Source organism: Leptodactylus fuscus, chromosome 5, assembly GCF_031893055.1.
Source record: "Leptodactylus fuscus isolate aLepFus1 chromosome 5, aLepFus1.hap2, whole genome shotgun sequence".
NCBI lineage: Eukaryota > Metazoa > Chordata > Amphibia > Anura > Leptodactylidae > Leptodactylus > Leptodactylus fuscus.
Genome location: NC_134269.1, coordinates 212,130,793 through 212,152,908, shown reverse-complemented (window position 1 = coordinate 212,152,908; position 22,116 = coordinate 212,130,793). Strand labels below are relative to the sequence as shown.

General features: G+C 46.3%; 1 protein-coding gene across 1 annotated transcript in view; it reads left to right on the top strand.

Moving 5' to 3' along the window:
* CHRM2 (cholinergic receptor muscarinic 2) overlaps positions 1-16,807 on the top strand; it is a 123,123-nt gene extending 106,316 nt beyond the window's left edge. The window contains exon 2 of the mRNA XM_075275366.1: positions 15,322-16,807. Within this exon, the coding sequence (XP_075131467.1) occupies positions 15,375-16,787 (1,413 nt within the window). The 5' untranslated portion in view covers positions 15,322-15,374 and the 3' untranslated portion in view covers positions 16,788-16,807. The remainder of the gene's footprint in view (positions 1-15,321) is intronic.
* Positions 16,808-22,116: the final 5,309 nt, after the last annotated feature.

The following is a 22,116-nucleotide window of genomic DNA, read 5'->3' as shown; positions in this document are numbered from 1 at the left end:
TGTCTACTAAAGGCGGGCTGGTCCAATACCAAACCCTTCGACTCCCAAGCTTCCTACCTCTCAAGCTCCGTAACAGTGTGGCCCATCGCTATGGCATCTATACCACGGCTTGACATATTTTTGTGCAGGACTATCCACAAATACTACATTACACAAGCTATGTGGGAAAGACTCCTGGTGAAGAACTTCATAACCACCTCGAAGAAGCCTACACCTGGTAGACTATACTTGAAGTCTACTTCCAATAGTTGGTGAGAAACCTACCAAAGTCTCAACCACTACTGAACGTGGCCTTGTTCAGGACCAATCCCTCAACCTCCTAAGCTTCCCACCACTAAAGCCCCATCAGTGTAGCTTGGAACATCTCCATAACATCTACTGTTGACATTTTTTGCGTAGGATGTTCACCAGTCCATCCAAAAATACTACGAAAATTTTAGTAATCAGATATAATTTTTCTTCATCCATTCAGTACCCATCACTCATCATTGTTCTGTCCATCTGCATGCCTACCTGTACTCCATATACTGTAGATCATTCACAGTCCTAGAAGTTTCCGCTCAGCCGCGGGAAGAGGAAGAGAAGATTGTGATTCTCGCCACGGGGGACAATGAAGAACAATGAGGTAACACGCAGTTAGCAATGTATTTACTTCTATTCACTTGTAAAGAGAAGTTAATATATTGTTAGCTGTGCATTAACCAACTTCTCTCTGCACTGCAGAACGAGACGCGAGGAGACTCGGATATTCCGACGTCACAGACAGGGCAGTGGTTCCACCATGTCACGTGTAAGGGATGGTCATCTCCACCATCATTTCATACATACATATTGTCTTGAGATTGTTGAATGCTAGACCCTTGTAAGTGAAGGCCGTGGATCTGAACATGCATGGTGCTTAATAATCTGTCAAGAGTGTTTTGTAGAAATCCGCATTAAACATGTAACCATAAATGTAATGACTCCGCATATATATCGCTTTAGGACCTCCATTGTTTTAGGACTAACAATGTCATTCCTTTCAAGATAGAGCTTTTGGGATCAGGAGTATACTTACTATAGAGGTAGCTGCCATGGAGCTTGTGGAGAAGATGGACCAAATACAGATTATGGTCCATAAAGAGGAAAGACTCATTTATGTTGGGAGCTGATGGAAAGGGAAGACCCAAATTGGGTCAATAGAAAGGAGGAACCTGACCTGAGATCGGGGTCCAATGTAAAAGCTGGCTCAACTCAGTCATGGGAATATAGAATTCCCCCTTTGGTTGGGGTTTCATGGAAAAAGAATTCCCAACTCAGATGGTGGGGCCATGGAAAAGTAAGACCTACTTCATGCTATGAGCCAAAAAGAGGGAGGACCCATTTCAGGTCAGAGGTCCATTAATAGATGAATAGATAGGAACCACCTCAAGTAGGACGCCTATGAGTAGATAGGACCAAACTCAGGTTGGAGGTCCATGAATAGATAGGAACCACCTCAGGTAGGAGACCTATGAGTAGCTAGGACCAATCAGGTTGGAGGTCAATAAATAGATAGGAACCACCTTAGGTAGGAGGCTTATGAATAGATAGGAAAAATCTCAGGTTGGAGGGACATGAATAGATAAGACCACCAACAGGATTGAGCGAATTGGACCCAACTCAGTCCATGAAAACATAAGATCCCACCCGGGCAAACATCTATAGAAAGACACAGCGAAACCCACCTTTGACTGGGAGTAGAAAATGAAGACCAACCTCAATTGGAGGACATATTGAAATGGAGGACCTTCTTCATGTTGTGGTTTTATGGAGAGTTGACAACTTCCTCAGTCTGACCTCATTCGCTGACACGCGGAGTTAACTTCCTTCTGAGCTTTTCTTCTTCACAATTCATCCGAGGTGAATAAACAAGAGAAGGGTCCAAACCATGGAGTAGGTCACATCACTATCCTCTAGTTTCAAGGGGATGGGTCGAAAAGTGTAAGGTCCAGGTGATCTGATGTACAAACGATCTTCATCTATCTATCTCTTATCTATCTATCTATCTATCTATCTATCTATCTATCTATCTATCTCCTATCTATCTATCTATCTATCTATCTTCTATCTATCTATCTATCTATCTATCTATCTATCTTCTATCTATCATCTATCTATCTATCTATCTATCTCCTATCTATCTATCTATCTATCTATCTATCTATCTATCTATCTTCTATCTATCATCTATCTATCTATCTATCTATCTATCTATCTATCTTCTATCTATCTATCTATCTATCTTCTATCTATCTATCTATCTATCTATCTCCTATCTATCTATCTATCTATCTATCTATCTATCTATCTATTTATTCCTATCTATCTATCTATCTATCTATCTATCTATCTATCTATCTATCTATCTCCTATCTATCTCCTATCTATCTATCTATCTATCTATCTATCTATCTATCTATCTATCTCCTATCTATCTCCTATCTATCTATCTATCTATCTATCTATCTATCTATCTATCTATCTATCTATGCATCTATCTATCTATCCATCTATGACATGTAGAGACATTGTGTATTAGTATTTCCCATTAGACACCGTACAGCACTAATAACCTGGCCCCGCACGTGGCGCCCCCTCCAGCGCCGGCCCGTACCATGCGCCGCCTGCAATGAGAGCGGATTTATTTTTTTCACATGATCATTTCTCTTTAATGAATAATGTTGCGCTCTCCGCTGTCTCTCCAGCTTTTATTAGCCCTGCGAGTGGCCGCCTGCTATCTGCAGCTTCCTAAATCTTGCAGACGCCGGTGAGTCACGCAGGTCCCAAAAAGGCCCTTTTTCACATCAAAACTTTCCACCCATATCTCCTCACTGCTAAATCATCTCTATGTGTCACCGAGCGGTTTTAATTTAGTTTCCATTAAGTCTCTATAAAAGACCTGCAATTCTTGGTTCCTGGGTAAATGAATGACAGGCGGAAGGTGGGGGGGGCCTCGGCGCCGGGAGCGGGAGCCTTACAACTTGGCTTAATGACTGCTGAGAAATATTTTTGCAAAAGTGGATATTTTTGAATGCGAGTCGCTAAGAATAGAAATAGGCTATTGATGGACAAAAGGGACATCATTTGACCTTCAGGCCTTGGCTTAGGTCTAACCAAGATCATAGTCGCTAGCATTGGGGCCTATATGACTGTTCGGGGACCCCGGTGTTACTTAGGGCCACCATAACAGACTCTGCTCCTGCTTCAGGTCACCCATGGCAGAAATGTCCACCGACCACTTTCCCCCCATACCCCATTAAGGTATGTATTTATCTCATATCACTACTAGGGGTGACCAACTGTCATGTATGATGGTACTTCGCACACCAGCAGGGGGATCATTGGATCCCAAACAGTCATCGGATCCTAAACAGAACTTGAGTGTCAATGATAGGACTTGTAATGGGTGCTGTGACGCCAAATTTCCTTCTGCTATGTGCCTAGAAGAGGTCCGGGCAGAGAGAGTAATAAAGGCGCCCCATGTGTCTGGATAGTTGGTGGCCAAAGTGGCCAAGGAGGACAAGGAAACTGTGCAAGCTGCTCGGGCTTGTTCATGGATCAAAGCATGCTCTCTACTCCTGGTCTGTCTGGGCCATCCTGTTCACCATGTGTGTGCCCATATGTAACCACTACCCCCAACACCTCCTAGTATATAGATCAGACAATTCATGGAAATAACCCTCCTGATTCTGAGTCCAATGTGACCCCTCTCATGGTCTATCAACTGGGAAAAATGTCGTTGAGTACATCATAGAGGCATGTCTAGCAGACAGCGATCCCATATCAAGAGGTACACTACCCAAAAGTAGCCTCTGAGAACCTTATTTTAGAGCACATTTACTCCACCCTAGAACATAGTCATTTGGTCCATCCAAAAATTGGTGGGCTCAGCAGACTTTTTCAGTACAGGTATGTATATCTTCTGTGTCCAAACAGACCTGCAACCTTGGACATTACCACCGCAAACACCTCCTCTTAGGGTGTCGCTAGAATAATACTTCCTAAAGGGAATATGGTGGCTTAAAGGGAATGTCATCGAAACTCAGAATATCAAACCATCTGTGCAGATACATAGGCTAGGGTCACCTGAATCAAACGGTGTTCTCCCCTTGTGAATCGCTGCCTCGGTTGCCGAGATATCGCCTTTTTGTCAATGTGTCAATGAGCTGTATAGGGCGCCGCCATTGCTCAAACTGCTCATTTGCATATAAATAAAACAGCGATATCTTGGCAATGGAGGCTCCGATTCAAGAGGGGAAAACGACATTTGATTCAGGTGACCCTAACCTATCTATCTATGTACTGAGTTGATGGGCTATGATCTGGTGCAGAATCCCTTTAAGACAAAAATTTTGGTAATTTTAAAGGCTCTTGTGGTTACGTGGTGCTGACACGCCAATTGATCTACATTGAGATGCTGTTTCCTCTTGCACTTGACTCTGCCTTGCCGAGAAGGCAATTTTTTATTCCATTACAAATTCCCCCTGAATTGTTCTCATCAAACCTAATAAATAGTGCCATGTTGTGCACAAAGCTGACACGAGCAGCTGTTATCTGTCCCTTTAAACCGCCCCAGCGTGCTAAACTCCCATTCAGGATAATAATATCTGCTATCGGTACCCCGCAGTTTGTGGGCAAGAGAGACAGTTTCATTATTACAGCTGCCTGCGCTGCACATGTAATTATTCTGAGTGGAGATGAGTTCTTGTAAAGGTGATTTGAAGGGCGCCAGAGGGCTCCGCCGCACGTAGCGCGCTGTCCGTGGAACCTCATTAGCATGGATCATATTGTGAAGGAGCCGGCTAAGCATTGTTTTTTTGGTGTGTGTGTTTCTCATGAGCCTTCAGCTGAGATATTTTACCTGCCAGGATCCTGGCGGATGAGTCTCCCGTGTGAGCGCCCACTGGCAGCCAACGACAGCTGAATCCTCTTACAGTCCTGTCATGGAGAACTGAGTCTTCTCCCCAAGTCCCAGCCTTTTATGTTCTCACCTTATAACGCAGCTCCTGTATGTCAGCACCCAACAAGACAAGGACCGGGCGGCGGGGACATGGCCGGAACAGTTGTAGAATCTGCCATTGAAGGGGGGAAGGTTGGTTTCATGAAAATAAAAATTAAAGGGATAATCTAACCAGAGACGAAAATACACACAGTGATGTCACAGTACAGAGATAATACACACAGTGATGTCACAGTACAGAGATAATACACACAGTAATGTCACAGTACAGAGATAATACACACAGTGATGTCACAGTACAGAGATAATACACACAGTGATGTCACAGTACAGGATAATACACACAGTGATGTCACAGTACAGGATAATACACACAGTGATGTCACAGTACAGGATAATACACAAAGTGATGTCACAGTACAGGATAATACACAGAGTGATGTCACAGTACAGAGATAATACACACAGTGATGTCACAGTACAGAGATAATACACAGTGATGTCACAGTACAGGATAATACACACAGTGATGTCACAGTACAGGATAATACACACAGTGATGTCGCAGTACAGAGATAATACACACAGTGATGTCACAGTACAGAGATAATACACAGTGATGTCACAGTACAGGATAATACACACAGTGATGTCACAGTACAGAGATAATACACAGAGTGATGTCACAGTACAGAGATAATACACAGAGTGATGTCACAGTACAGAGATAATACACACAGTGATGTCACAGTACAGAGATAATACACACAGTGATGTCACAGTACAGAGATAATACACACAGTGATGTCACAGTACAGAGATAATACACACAGTGATGTCACAGTACAGGGATAATACACACAGTGATGTCACAGTACAGGGATAATACACACAGTGATGTCACAGTACAGGATAATACACACAGTGATGTCACAGTACAGGATGATACACACAACATACCTCCCAACTTTTGAAGAACTGAAAGAGGGACAAAATGTACGGCGTGCGTAGCTGCAAATTTAGCTCTGCCCACTTTTATGTTGACTCCGCCCATTCTCATTCATTTTCCATGTGTCCCCACACAGTATAATCCTCCTACAGTCACCCGTAAATTATATGCCCCCCCTCTATCTCTCCCCCAGTTTCATATACACCCTTCATCTGCCCCCAGTTTCATGTCCCTCCATCTCTGCCCACAGTTTCATGTCCCCCCATCCCTGCCCCCAGGTTAATGTCCCCCCATCTCTGCCCCCAGATTCATGTCCCCCCCTCTCTGCCCCCAGATTCACGTCCTCCCATCTCTGCCCCCAGATTCATATCCCCCATCTCTGCCCACAGATTCATGTCCCCCATCTCTGCCCCCAGATTCATGTCCTCTCCATCTCTGCCCCCAGATTCATGTCCCCCCATCTCTGCCCCCAGATTCACGTCCCCCCATCTCTGCCCCCAGATTCATATCCCCCCATCTCTGCCCCCAGATTCATGTCCCCCCATCTCTGCCCCCAGATTCACGTCCTCCCATCTCTGCCCCCAGATTCATATCCCCCATCTCTGCCCCCAGATTCATGTCCCCCATCTCTGCCCCCAGATTCATGTCCTCTCCATCTCTGCCCCCAGATTCATGTCCTCTCCATCTCTGCCCCCAGATTCATGTCCCCCCCTCTCTGCCCCCAGATTCACGTCCCCCCATCTCTGCCCCCAGATTCATATCCCCCCATCTCTGCCCCCAGATTCATATCCCCCCATCTCTGCCCCCAGATTCATGTCCCCCCATCTCTGACCCCAGGTTAATGTCCCCCCATCTCTTCCCCCAGATTCATGTCCCCCATCTCTGCCCCCAGATTCATGTCCCCCCATCTCTGCCCTCAGATTCATGTCCCCCCATCTCTGCCCCCAGATTCATGTCCCCCCTCTCTGCCCCCAGATTCACGTCCCCCATCTCTGCCCCCAGATTCATATCCCCCCATCTCTGCCCCCAGATTCATGTCCCCCCATCTCTTCCCCCAGATTCATGTCCTCTCCATCTCTGCCCCCAGATTCATGTCCCCCCCTCTCTGCCCCCAGATTCACGTCCCCCCATCTCTGCCCCCAGATTCACGTCCCCCCATCTCTGCCCCCAGATTCATGTCCCGCCATCTCTGACCCCAGGTTAATGTCCCCCCATCTCTGCCCCCAGATTCATATCCCCCCATCTTTGCCCCCAGATTCATGTCCCCCCATCTCTGCCCCCAGATTCATGTCCCCCATCTCTGCCCCCAGATTCATGTCCCCCATCTCTGCCCTCAGATTCATGTCCCCCATATCTGCCCCCAGATTCATGTCCCCCCTCTCTGCCCCCAGATTCACATCCCCCATCTCTGCCCCCAGATTCATATCCCCCCATCTCTGCCCCCAGATTCATGTCCCCCCATCTCTGCCCCCAGATTCATGTCCTCTCCATCTCTGCCCCCAGATTCATGTCCCCCCATCTCTGCCCCCAGATTCATGCCCCCCATCTCTGCCCTCAGATTCATGTCCCCAAATCTCTGCCCCAGATTCATTTTCCCCCATCTCTGCCCCCAGATTCATGTCCCCCATCTTTGCCTCCAGATTCATGTCCCCCCATCTCTGCCCCCAGATTCATGTCCCCCATCTCTGCCCCCAGATTCATGTCCCCCATCTCTGCCCCCAGATTCATGTCCTCTCCATCTCTGCCCCCAGATTCATGTCCCCCCTCTCTGCCCCCAGATTCACGTCCCCCCATCTCTGCCCCCAGATTCATATCCCCCCATCTCTGCCCCCAGATTCATGTCCCCCCATCTCTGACCCCAGGTTAATGTCCCCCCATCTCTGCCCCCAGATTCATATCCCATCTTTGCCCCCAGATTCATGCCCCCCATCTCTGCCCCCAGATTCATGTCCCCCATCTCTGCCCCCAGATTCATGTCCCCCCATCTCTGCCCTCAGATTCATGTCCCCCCATCTCTGCCCCCAGATTCATGTCCCCCCCTCTCTGCCCCCAGATTCACGTCTCCCATCTCTTCCCCCAGATTCATATCCCCCCATCTCTGCCCCCAGATTCATGTCCCCCCATCTCTGCCCCCAGATTCATGTCCTCTCCATCTCTGCCCCCAGATTCATGTCCCCCCATCTCTGCCCCCAGATTCACGTCCCCCCATCTCTGCCCCAGATTCATATCCCCCCATCTCTGCCCCCAGATTCACGTCCCCCCATCTCTGCCCCCAGATTCATGTCCCGCCATCTCTGACCCCAGGTTAATGTCCCCCCATCTCTGCCCCCAGATTCATATCCCCCCATCTTTGCCCCCAGATTCATGTCCCCCCATCTCTGCCCCCAGATTCATGTCCCCCATCTCTGCCCCCAGATTCATGTCCCCCCATCTCTGCCCTCAGATTCATGTCCCCCCCTCTCTGCCCCCAGATTCATGTCTCCTCCATCTCTGCCCCCAGATTCATGTCCCCCCATCTCTGCCCCTAGATTTATGTCCCCCCATCTCTGCCCCCAGATTCATGTCCCCCCATCTCTGCTCCCAGATTCACGTCCCCCCATCTCTGCCCCCAGATTCACGTCCCCCCATCTCTGCCCCCAGATTCATGTCCCCTCCATCTCTGCCCCCAGATTCATGTTCCCCATCTCTGCCCCCAGATTCATGTCCCCCCATCTCTGCCCCCAGATTCATGTCCCCACATCTCTGCCCACAGTTTCATGTCCCCCATCTCTACCCCAGTTTCATGTCCCCTCCATCTCTGCCCCAGATTCATGTCCCCCATATCTGTCCCCAGATTCATGTCCCCCCCATCTCTGCCCCCAGATTCATGTCCCCGCATCTCTGCCTACAGTTTCATGTCCCCCATCTCTACCCCCAGATTCATGTCCCCCATCTCTGCCCCCAGATTCATGTCCCCCATCTCTGCCCCCAGATTCATGTCCCCCCATCTCTGCCCCCAGATTCATGTCCCCCCATCTCTGCCCCCAGATTCATGTCCCCCCATCTCTGCCCCCAGATTCATGTCCCCCCATCTCTGCCCCCAGATTCATGTCCCCCCATCTCTGCCCCCAGATTCATGTCCCCCCATCTCTGCCCCCAGATTCATGTCCCCCCATCTCTGCCCCCAGATTCATGTCCCCCCATCTCTGCCCCCAGAATCATGTCCCCCCATCTCTGCCCCCAGATTCATGTCCCTCCATCTCTGCCCACAGTTTCATGTTCCTCATCTCTGCCCCCAGAATCATGTCCCCCCATCTCTGCCCCCAGATTCATGTCCCCCCATCTCTGCCCCAGAATCATGTCCCCCCATCTCTGCCTCCAGATTCATGTCCCCCCATCTCTGCCCCCAGATTCATGTCCCCCCATCTCTGCCCCCAGATTCATGTCCCCCCATCTCTGCCCCCAGATTCATGTCCCCCCATCTCTGCCCCCAGATTCATGTCCCCCCATCTCTGCCCCCAGAATCATGTCCCCCCATCTCTGCCCCCAGATTCATGTCCCTCCATCTCTGCCCACAGTTTCATGTTCCTCATCTCTGCCCCCAGAATCATGTCCCCCCATCTCTGCCCCCAGATTCATGTCCCCCCATCTCTGCCCCAGAATCATGTCCCCCCATCTCTGCCTCCAGATTCATGTCCCTCCATCTCTGCCCCCAGATTCATGTCCCCCATCTCTGCCCACAGTTTCATGTCCCCCATCTCTGCCCCCAGATTCATGTCCCCCCATCTCTGCCCCCAGATTCATGTCCCCCCATCTCTGCCCCCAGATTCATGTCCCCCCATCTCTGCCCCCAGATTCATGCCCCCCCATCTCTGCCCCCAGATTCATGTCCCTCCATCTCTGCCCCCAGAATCATGTCCCCCCATCTCTGCCCCCAGATTCATGTCCCTCCATCTCTGCCCCCAGAATCATGTCCCCCCATCTCTGCCCCCAGATTCATGTCCTCCAGACGCAGATCTGAGTTGAAATCGGGACATACCTCCCTCCAACCGGGACCACGGGACACGTCACCAAAATCGTGAATGTCCCGCGGAAATCGGGACGGTTGGGAGGTATGCACACAGTGATGTCACCGTACAGGATAATACACACAGTGATGTCACAGTACAGGGATAATACACACAGTGATGTCACAGTACAGGATAATACACACAGTGATGTCACAGTACAGGGATAATACACACAGTGATGTCACAGTACAGAGATAATACACACAGTGATGTCACAGTACAGGATAATACACACAGTGATGTAACAGTACAGGATAATACACACAGTGATGTCACAGTACAGAGATAATACACATGTATGACCGCTGACACTCTATTAAAGGGGTTGTCCCATCTCAAGAATCCTATCTATATTGGTAGCTTATGTAAATTAAAGACTTTTCCTATATATATTGCTTTAGAAATGCTGCTTTGTTTGCCTGCTATGTGACCTTATTCCTTCCATTGTTTACACAGCGTTACCATAACCACGGACCTGTGAGATAGGACAAGTGACATCACTCACTGCTCTGCTGGCAGGACAATCCGTTCAACTAATTTCAGTTTGCTGATAAAGCCAAGTCTGTTATCTCTCTATGTAAATACACAGATGACACTGAGTCTGTTCTCTACAAGCATGTGCCTATTATCTGATCTGCATTAGTATTGTGATACTTCGGTGTCCTGTTCAGCAAGAGGGAGGAGACAACAGGCAAACTGCTGAAACAGGGAAATGGGGAAACCCGTTTATGGTTGCACCAATCAAACCGTGTTGGTATTTTCCAGCAATGCGCCATCAATGTCCTTAGTGGGTCAACCCTTGTAAATTGGTGACATAGAATTAGAAAACATGACTTTCGTCCAGAAACAGCGCCACCCCTATTCACAGTTTGTGTCTGGTACTGCACCTCAGCCCGTTCACTTCGATAGAGTTGAGCTGCCATACTAGTCATGATCTCCAGATACAGATACATTCTGCAACTTTTTAGTATACGTCATATTTCGACTCCCTGCGATCTCTGCTTGCTGTCAGTCAACGGCTGGAAACCATTTCTGCCACTCTTTGGAGTATCCCTTTAATATGTGAATTATAGGAGCGGCATCATGTAAAAACACAAGATGACTACAGTCGCCCCCTCAATTCTTCCCTACGACAAGTAAACACATCTTCTATCTTCTAAGACGTACTTGGTAAGCATGTGTGGGGGGTCGGCCCGCTGCCCTCTGTAGGCCGCAGCATGGTTTGCAGCCGGTTGCTTTCCAATAGCTGTTAAAACTCTTCATAATCGGTGAATTCTTCGTATAAAATGTGACACTTTGACGCACCTGATGTCTGGTGATATCGCTGTCAATAGGCTGTCGTTGCGATGCCAGATGGTGCCGCGCTATACTTGTAGATGGCCATCTGGCTGTGTGTAAGGGAGTCCAAAATAATCAGAAGGTTTTCATGTTGGAAACACGCGGATAATGTATTTATGGGGGATTTGGACCCAATTACAACCCCGGGGAGAACCAATAATGGAGAAATACTAAAGAAAACGATACATTTAGTTACTTTGTGAAGGTTTTTTCATGCCAGAAGCTGCAGCTGCTTTTCTCTACCTGTGGGAGGGTCCGAAATACATCTGCTTGTCTGTAACCCTGAACAAGGTGTAAGGTAACAAGAGCTCTCAGGGTGTAAATGGGTCGAGATTGGCCAAAGGCAGTGTCAACACAAGTAGGCTGTGTTAGCCATTGGCTGTGGCCACATTGGTGGTCGGTGAGATCGCGAGAGTTGCGATCATCAGTCACATGGTACAGGGCTAGCTCAATTTCAACAGGGGTAAAACGGACGCAATTTTCTGGATGACGGGGGGCTCAGTAGTCAGACCCCCAACCAATCAGAAATTCATGGTCTATCTGTTTCAAGGTATAACCCCTTTAAACCCACACACAGTATGATGTCCTGTTTTGAACCCCCACAGTATTGGTCCCCCTTAATGTGCCCTTTGTTCACATGTTAATGGTGCCACCTTTTGCTATTAGTGGCCCTGAGCTGTAGGTGCATACGCTGCCCCCTACTTGCCACCAATGGAATTGCTAAGGTCAGTGGTTAAAAATGCAGATAACTGTGATGATCACTGGTGCCAAGAGCCCGAAGGCAACCCCCCATGGAACCCGAAGGCAACCCCCCATGGAACCCGAAGGCAACCCCCCATGGAACCCGAAGGCAACCCCCCATGGAACCCGAAGGCAACCCCCCATGCCCTGGGAGCCGGTGCAGGAAGAGATATGATGTCCTTGTCCTCACCGCAGATCTCTATCGAAACCACAATAACAAAAATAAGAAAAAAAAAAATCCTTCCCGACCGCTTCTGTATTATTTTCCGCCTCCTTTCCCCGTCATTCCTTATAGCGGCTGAGGAGATTCTTGGTCGATTTTATGCTTATGAAATTTTTTTGTTTTCCTTCTCATTGAGTCCTCAGCCTTCAGAATCCTGAGCGAGTGTTCACATTGTAACCTTCAGCTTGGTGCAAATAAAGCAATAATTTTGCACCGTGCAATTACCATTTGATGTGTGCGGCTGCGGCACGCCTGCGGGTTGCTCAATTTTCTCCCTTTGTAGTTGGTTTTACGGTAAATATCTCTTGTGCCCAGACGAAACAATGATTTTCTAGTGAAGCAGACAGACAGATGGGGCTCATGTATTGTCAGGGCTGCGGCCTAAATCTTTGGAGTAAATTTGTACGTAGCAGCATTGTGACTATCGGCAGCCAGAATGTACTTATGTATGATATATAATATCTGAGGATGACGTCACTTTCTGAGAACTTCTTATGTCTACAGTAAAGTTGTTAGATAAACTCTTCTCCTCCTCGGCCTCTCGTAGACACCAGATCACTCATTCTATGTATACTACAGTATATGCATCTGCTTCTCCAACGATGCCATACACCAGACCATTCTTATTCCAACGATCCCATACACCAGCCACTTCTTCTCCAACTGTCCCATATGATTGACTAATTCCTCTCTATTTATCCTATATACCTGACTAATTCTTTCCTTATTTATCCTATACACTAGACCGCTCCTTCACCAAAAATCCAATACACCAGACCGCTCCTTCTCCAACAATCCTATACACCAGACCACTCCTTCTCTAATGATCCTATGCACCAGACCACTCCTTCACCAACAATCCTATACTCCAGACCGCACCTTCTCTAATGATCCTATGCACCAGACCACTCCTTCACCAACAATCCTATACTCCAGACCGCTCCTTCTCTAATGATCCTATGCACCAGACCACTCCTTCTCAACAATCCTATACACCAGACCACTCCTACTCCAACAATCCTATACACCAGACCACACCTTCTCTAATGATCCTATACACTAGACCACTCCTTCTCCAACAATCCTATGCACCAGACCACTCCTTCACCAACAATCCTATACTCCAGACCGCACCTTCTCTAATGATCCTATACACCAGACCACTCCTTCTCAACAATCCTATACACCAGACCGCTCCTTCTCTAATGATCCTACACACCAGACTACTCCTTCTCCAATGATCCTATACACCGGACCACTCCTACTCCAATGATCCTATACACCAGACCACTCCTTCTCAACAATCCTATACACAAGACCACTCCTTCTCCAATGATCCTATACACTAGACCACTCCTCCTCCAACAATCCTATACACCAGACCACTCCTACTCCAACAATCCTATACTCCAGACCGCACCTTCTCTAATGATCCTACACACCAGACTACTCCTTCTCCAATGATCCTATACACCGGACCACTCCTACTCCAATGATCCTATACACCAGACCACTCCTTCTCAACAATCCTATACACAAGACCACTCCTTCTCCAATGATCCTATACACTAGACCACTCCTCCTCCAACAATCCTATACACCAGACCACTCCTTCTCCAACAATCCTATACACCAGACCACACCTTCTCTAATGATCCTATACACCAGACCACTCCTTCTCAACAATCCTATACACCAGACCACTCCTCCTCCAATGATCCTATACAACAGACCACTCCTTCACCAACAATCCTATGCACCAGACCACTCCTTCACCAACAATTCTATGCACCAGACCACTCCTTCTCTAATGATCCTATACACCAGGCCGCTCCTTCTCTAATGATCCTATACACCAGGCCGCTCCTTCTCTAATGATCCTATACACTAGACCGCTCCTTCTCTAATGATCCTATATACCAGACCACTCCTTCTCAACGATCCTATACACAAGACCACTCCTACTCCAATGATCCTATACACCAGACCACCCCTTCTCCAATGATCCTATACACCAGACCACTCCTACTCCAATGATCCTATACACCAGACCACTCCTTCTCCAATGATCCTATACACCAGACCACTCCTTCTCCAATGATCCTATACACTAGACCACTCCTTCTCTAATGATCCTATACACCAGACCACTCCTTCTCCAATGATCCTATACACCAGACCACTCCTACTCCAATGATCCTATACACCAGACCACTCCTACTCCAATGATCCTATACACCAGACCACTCCTTCTCCAATGATCCTATACACCAGACCACTCCTTCTCCAATGATTCTATACACTAGACCACTCCTTCTCTAATGATCCTATGCACCAGATCACTCTACCAACAATCCTATACAGCAGACCACTCCTTCTCTAGCTTTCCTATACACCAGACCACTCTTACTCCAACCATCCTACATGGCAAACCATTCTTTCTCCAAACGTCCCACATACCAGAATGCTCCTTCTCTAGCTTTCCTATATGCCAGATCTATCCTTCTCCATCTATATTCTATACTATACCATACTACTCCTCCAACTATCCTATACATCATACTACTCCATACCCAGATCTTCTATGTGCCAGGCCACTCCTTTCTCGACTCTCGATGGTGCCAAGCCATTCCTTCCCTGTTCTCTGATGTCCTGCCTCCCAACCACTCCCATTTTTACAGTATGGCCCTCCAAGTGGGAGTGTCTTATTCAAATGTCGTTTCCAATGGGATGTTCTTTGGACATATCTGAATAAATTCACTAATATTCAAATATAGGCAGATATTTTAAGAAGTCCGGTCCGTGCATCCAAGGATGACACGTCAAGTTCAGTCTCCTGTGATATCAAAGACCTTAAAGATCTGGCATTTGAGATTTGGATTTATCATGTTATTTTTTATTAAAAACACTGGGCCAAATACTCCCGGTATTCCTATATATGGTATTTTCATGGAGACTGACTTGTTTATAAGATGTGTATGTAATATATATATATCTCAGCTCGTGGCTCTTGTGTAACATCTTCTCTTCTTGTCCACAGGTGTAAATGGTAACTAGGAAGTAGTCAACCAAGAGTTGACCTGAGACGCCACCATGAATAACACTAGCTTCACCAATGTGTCCACCGACAACAGGACCATGATGGGGAGTCCTTACAAGACTGTCGAGGTTGTGTTCATTGTCATTGTGGCTGGATCCCTTAGCCTGGTGACCATTATTGGAAATATCCTGGTAATGGTCTCCATCAAAGTAAATCGGCATCTACAGACTGTCAACAACTATTTTCTCTTCAGCTTGGCATGTGCCGATTTAATTATCGGGGTATTCTCCATGAACCTCTACACTTTGTACACTGTGATCGGTTACTGGCCATTAGGGCCTGTGGTTTGTGACCTGTGGTTGGCCCTGGACTACGTTGTCAGCAACGCCTCGGTCATGAATCTCCTCATCATCAGCTTTGACCGATATTTCTGCGTCACGAAACCGCTGACCTACCCGGTGAGAAGAACCACCAAAATGGCTGGCATGATGATTGCTGCAGCTTGGGTGTTGTCCTTTATCCTGTGGGCACCCGCCATACTCTTCTGGCAATTCATTGTCGGTGGGCGAACTGTAAAAGAAGGTGAATGCTACATTCAGTTCTTTTCCAACGCTGCCGTCACATTTGGCACTGCGATTGCAGCGTTCTACTTACCAGTCATTATCATGACCATATTGTATTGGCAAATATCCCGTGCCAGTAAGAGTAGAATAAAGAAAGACAAGAAGGAACCAACCACCAATCAAGATCCCATCTCTCCGAGCAACGTCCAAGGAAAGATAGTCAAACCAAACAATAACAACCTCTCGGCCATTGAAGATGGCTTGGATCACAGCAAAATCCAGAATGGAAAAGCCTCTCGAGATTCCGTCACTGAAAATTGTGTCCCCGCAGAAGGAGAGGAGAAAGAGATCTCCAACGACTCCACCTCCGTAAGCGTGGTAGGTTCAAATCCAAAGGAAGACGGAAGTGCCAAAGATGTTCCTCAAGCTTCAGGATCTCAAACTATTCCAAAAGTCGAGAACTCCAAGCTGGCATGTATAAGAATCGTAACGAAATCTCAAAAGGGCGATTGTGGGTCTACAAGTGGCACCACCATCGAGATTGTCCCTGGAACAAATGGTCGGAAAGATAAGCAGAACATCGTAGCCCGGAAAATTGTTAAGATGACAAAACAGCCGGCCAAAAAGAAAATCCCACCCTCCAGAGAAAAGAAAGTGACGAGGACTATCTTGGCTATACTCCTAGCTTTTATCATAACCTGGACACCTTATAACGTCATGGTTTTAATCAACACTTTTTGTGACGTATGTGTGCCCAACACAGTGTGGACCATTGGCTACTGGCTATGCTATATCAACAGTACCATCAACCCCGCCTGCTATGCCCTCTGCAATACCACCTTTAAGAAAACTTTCAAACACCTTCTAATGTGTCAGTACAAAAACATTGGTTCGGCAAGGTAAAAGGAAGACAAAAAATTTTTTTTCAAAAATAACGGTGGAGCTGCCATTGAAATGTTATGCCATAGCACTTTACACTCGATTATGGAATGTGCAATCTAGGATTCTTACTCTGGCACAGACCAGTGGATCACGTCCACCCACTGCACTTATAGTCATTCTCGGACCGAGGATGGTCCATGTCGGTGGACCAGGTTACCGCTCTTTGATTTGAAAAAAAACCCATAAAAAAACACAAAAAAGGTAAAAACTTCAAAGGGCTTTTGGGGTCCACTTATTTTCCACGTCTGTATTATTAACATACCTATTTTTATGTGTTTCGGAGTCTGTAGGAGACGACTTCTCACCCTATCGGACTGAACAAATGAAAAAAAAAATCACTTTATAAGGCTTTGGGATAAAAAAAACAAAAAAACAAAAACTTACCCTATGACTTTTTTTGGTGGTAGGATCATCTAAGACATTGGAAATACTGAGACACCTCAAGTTCTACGCCGATCCTAGCGTTAACTCCGGCTCTTCTGTGCCTCCGTGTCTTTAGTGACTGTATCCAAAAATGTAACTCAAGTTTTTGCCCCTTTGGGGGTCTATGTTAGAGCTTCCTGAAAAAAAAAAAACCATAAAAAAAAAAAAATAACTAGCCAAGCAAATAATATATATATAAGATGTTTCGTGTTCATGGCACAGATAAGCATCCTCACGTACTCGAGTCGCTGCGGGAGATGATGTTCGGCAGCGAATCGTCTACGGAAGGTCCATAGTCCATCCTTCATAAAATACAAAAATTTTTTTTGGAAAATTGATATATTCCAATGTGAAATGACTTACCCCCATCCACATTTATTGTACAAGTCGTGGCGCTGACTAAAAATGGTTTCCGGAGATTGTTACATAGCTGATATCCGTATAAGCATGAAGCGTATCAACCATACAGGAAGTGCTGTGTGTAGGGGAAATTTTTGAAAAAAAAAAAAATTCCAAAAATTTATTTTCTTTTTCTATCTTGATTGTCTGCATTATTTCAGGTAAAAAAAAAAAAAAAATTAATAATCGACTTTTCCGTTCACCTCGAGATCATTTCTAGTATGGCCCACGTTTAAGTGCATTACCCTTTTAAAGGGACCTCTCAACTCTACCAGTCGATATCTACCCCGAAGGGTCACCTAAAGAAAACGGATTGTCTGAGATAGTAGAAATTTTTGGAAATCGGTGCCTGATAGTGTAGGTTGGCATACACGTACCATAAGCCATTAGAGTAACACGCAAAGCCATCGGATAAATAGAAGGGTATCTGGAATTAAAGGGGTTGTCCACCATTGTGTAAAAAAAAAAATTCACTGGCCATGTGAAGGACTCTCCATCGTTCCTGTGCATTTCCGGTCCCTACCGATCCAGAAGTCGTCACGTGAGCGAATCATTGGCCTCGGAGGTGATCACATGGGATACACCAATCACATGGGATATCTCCACTTTCAGACAAGTGAGAACCGGAAATACAAGGAGTGATGTTATATGCTTTACGGCCTGTAGTGATTTTTTTTTTCAATGTCGGACTCGGATTATAAAAACATAACTTCATCATTACAACAGCGCCTCTGATGACTACAGGTTGAGTCTGGTATTGCATCTCCATCCCATTCACCTCCATAGAGCTGAGCTGCAATACCACCTACAACCTGTAGACAGACGTGGCACCGTTTTTTGAAGAAAGCAGCCATGTTTGTCTAATCCTGTACAACCCCTTCGATATCACATCTCCCTGGACGAATCTACGGCATCCCGTCTTCCCAATTCGGATTGAAAAAAACGAGAGCAGTCATGTGATAGGTTGCTGTGAGTACCAATCAGTGATCGGTCGCGATGGCAAAAACTCCTCCCCCTCCATTCTACAAAACAGTGTTAACCTTCAATGTAAGCCGAAATGTTATGGATATTAATTCCAATCTTTTCTTGTATAATTGTAAGACGTGTGATGAGACGGGCGGGGGAATCCTTGTAATATTCTACAGGTTCAAGTAATGTAAAATCTCTAAGCAATATGACTATTTGTCTTTTGGGGAAAAAAAAAACATTTTTTTCATGTATGTACTACGGAAAATTATTACGAAATGTTGAAATGTGTAAAGCTTGCACTTGACAAGATGATAAATATAAAGGACAATTCAGCACGTGCCGTCATTCTCATCAATATGGCGTGAGGAGCGGGCCCACCTCTAAGGGAAACCGTCAGGGTTATGCACACACGACACTGATGCTGGGGCTTAAAGGGATCCGATCTTTCAAACCTTTTTTTTTTAACTAACACGTAGGAATAGCCTTAAGAAAGGCTATTCTTCTCCTAGCTTTAGTTGTCTTCTCCGCGCCGCTGCTTGCTTGAAATTCTGTTTTTTCTTGGTATATAAATGAGGTATCTCGCAGCACTGGGGGCGGGCCCCAGCGGTCAAACAGCACTGTGGGCGGCACCAATGCTGCGAGAGAACTCTCCAGCGCCACCTCCATCTTCTACTGGAACGAGGTCTTCTTCCGGCGGTGTCTTCTAACTTCTAGGCCTCGGGCCTAGGGCAAAGCCAACTGTGCATGCTTGCGGCCACAAGAAAAATGACTGCTTACGCAGTATTGTAAGCGGCCACTTTCTCGTGGCCGGCTTACCCGAGGCCTAGAAGTTAGAAGACACCTCCGGAAGAAGATGCCGTGAAGACCTCATTGCAGACGAAGCTGGAGAGTTCTCCCGCAGCATTGGGGCCACCCCCAGTGCTGTTTGACTGCTGGAACCCGCCCCAGTGCTGCAAAAGAACTCATTTACATACCGAGAAAAAACGGAATTTCAGGCGAATGGCGGTGCAGAGAAGACAATGAAAGGTAGGAGAAGAATAGACTCTCTTAAGGCTATTCCGATGTGTTAGTTAGAAAAAAAAGGGTTCGAAAGATAGGATCCCTTTAAAAGGGTTTTCCAGGAAGGGCCAAGAATGGGTAAAGGATGGATACTCACCTACCCCGATCCTCCATTTGGGCATCGGCTGTTGGATCCAGTTTGCGCCAAAGTGCAGAGGCCCAACTGGATCCAACTCTGGAGAAAATATAATGTCCAAATGGAGGAACGGAGGTAGGTGGGCATCAATTTGTTTTTTATTTTACCCCAACCTTGGTCCTTCCTGGGTTTTTTAGTGATTGACGAGAATTCCTTTACGGATGTCCTTTGATCATATGACAACAAAGTTAAAATCGAAACTTTTCTTCCAATGGTAGAAGAATTTGTAGACATGGTTGGTATTTTTTTCTCACTGGAGTAATTTATGAAGAGAGACCTTTTCTACAATGGTGCAGGACGTTCCTAAATTATTAAGAGGGTCTGGCCCCTTAAAAATTTTCCCCTGTGTCAGAATTAACGTCTACGCTAGTCATAGATTTCGGGTCTAGATCAAGCCACCAAAGTGGGTGGATCAGGACGGAAGGCTCCCCATCCTGGCCTCCACCATGCACCTTTCGTAAAAAGTGGTGAGCGTGTCAAGGAACCAAAAAAGGGGCCATAAGTCAGGGATGAGTCACATGTATACCCATCTAGTAGTCAGTCAATTCCCTCCATTGACGTTACGATTGCAGGTTGCTCTGAGTATTGTTTGTCGAAGGGAGAAATTGCAGACACGGTCAAAGTTTTTATAACTTTTTGCCCCATTGGACAACATTGATTTTGTCACGACCATTGGACGGTCTCTAATCTTCTACGTCTCCAAGGGGTCAATTAATCCCATGTCCAGTAGGGTCCATCCTTGTGATGTCCATATGTTCTAATAGGGCATAAGGGGTTGGTGCTGTACTATAACCAGAAATTAGATGGATGGCCAATCCTCTTCATAACCACCATGTAGTGGAGCCAGACCCGGTTGACCACCATTCTGAAAAAGAGATGTCTTTGATGAGACACGTCCTTTAAGATCTGCATTAAGATGTCCCCTTTAATGTCTAAACCATATTATACAACCAAGTCATTCCGAATTCTAGCAATTTTCCAAGACTCCAGGTATGACAAGTCAAGTTAAGAAAGCTTCGGAGCCCCTTTCATCTTCCTCCTTCAGTTTCTTTGCTGTAAAACTTGGGCACAAGTCAAGTGGTGCAGCATCTCTATATCAAAAGCTTCTCGACTTGAAGAAACACCTTTAACTGGAAAAATAGTGTTTGAACTCCAGCCAGAAACTCCGAGCGCCGACATTCAAGATTATTCTGCATTTCACTCTTGGGTTTTCAGATGTTTTAACATGAACTTCAGCGAGTCAAAAGCATTGAGACCTCCCGGAATATTATTGGAGTTCAAAGAGCTCCGAGCTGAGCCACGAGTAAATTGTGTAACTAGTGATTAAGACTTAGGCTGAGACAAAAATAAGAAAACCTCCAGTGTATTCGCTATATACACCTAGTATGATTGAGGTTATACACCCACACAGTATATGTCTGCGTAGAACCTTGTTTTGTGTATAGTATATAGGATATACCCTATAATAGTCATCGTGAAATTTGCTTCCGATCTTTCCCGATCCCGATCGCTCAGCCCTATTTAGGAGTCTATGTATTCTAGGGTTGAGCCGATCTTGAGATTTCAGGATCGTTTTTAAAATCCAATTCTCGATCATCTTCCAGCCGATCCCGATTGTGAAATTTGCTCGATCACCGATCGGGATCCAATCTTTCCCAATCGCGATCGCTCAACCCTCAACTCAACAAGGAACCGACTCCTCAAGGAAACAGACAAGGCACAAGGAACTAGACATAGGCATTTAATCTGAGGATGGACCAAGTGGACGATGGAAATAGAACAAATAGATAGTGGGGAGGGAATAGGGGATAGTATAATAAAAATATCCTAACACCAGACACTATTGACCCTCGTCCGTAAACATATTCCATTAGAGACAACATGACTGTCCCTGAAGAGATGCAAGTACATCGAAACGGCCGTCCTCGGTTGAGAGACTATACCTGGTAATAATCCCAGCGTCATTGCAAAACAAAGGCCTCTTGGAAGGTCGGGCATGATGCTAAAGGGAGCAGCCATTATTGGGTTGTTTCACTGGAGTTCTGTCTTCCTAACTACATCAGGGAAGACAGGCTTGCACATTCCAGTGAGCGCCCTCTATTGGTTTGCAATGTTGAGGCAGCAACTGACTTCCTAATTACATCATGGAAGACAGATTTGCATATTCTTCCCATAGTCCCTGAAGAGATGTGTAATGGAAATCCCAATCTGTAATACTGAGCCTAACATGAGCAAGAGTAGAACACTAGGACTAAGAGACAAGAAGGCCAAACTAGACGGACCTTAATACCAGCAACAGGACAA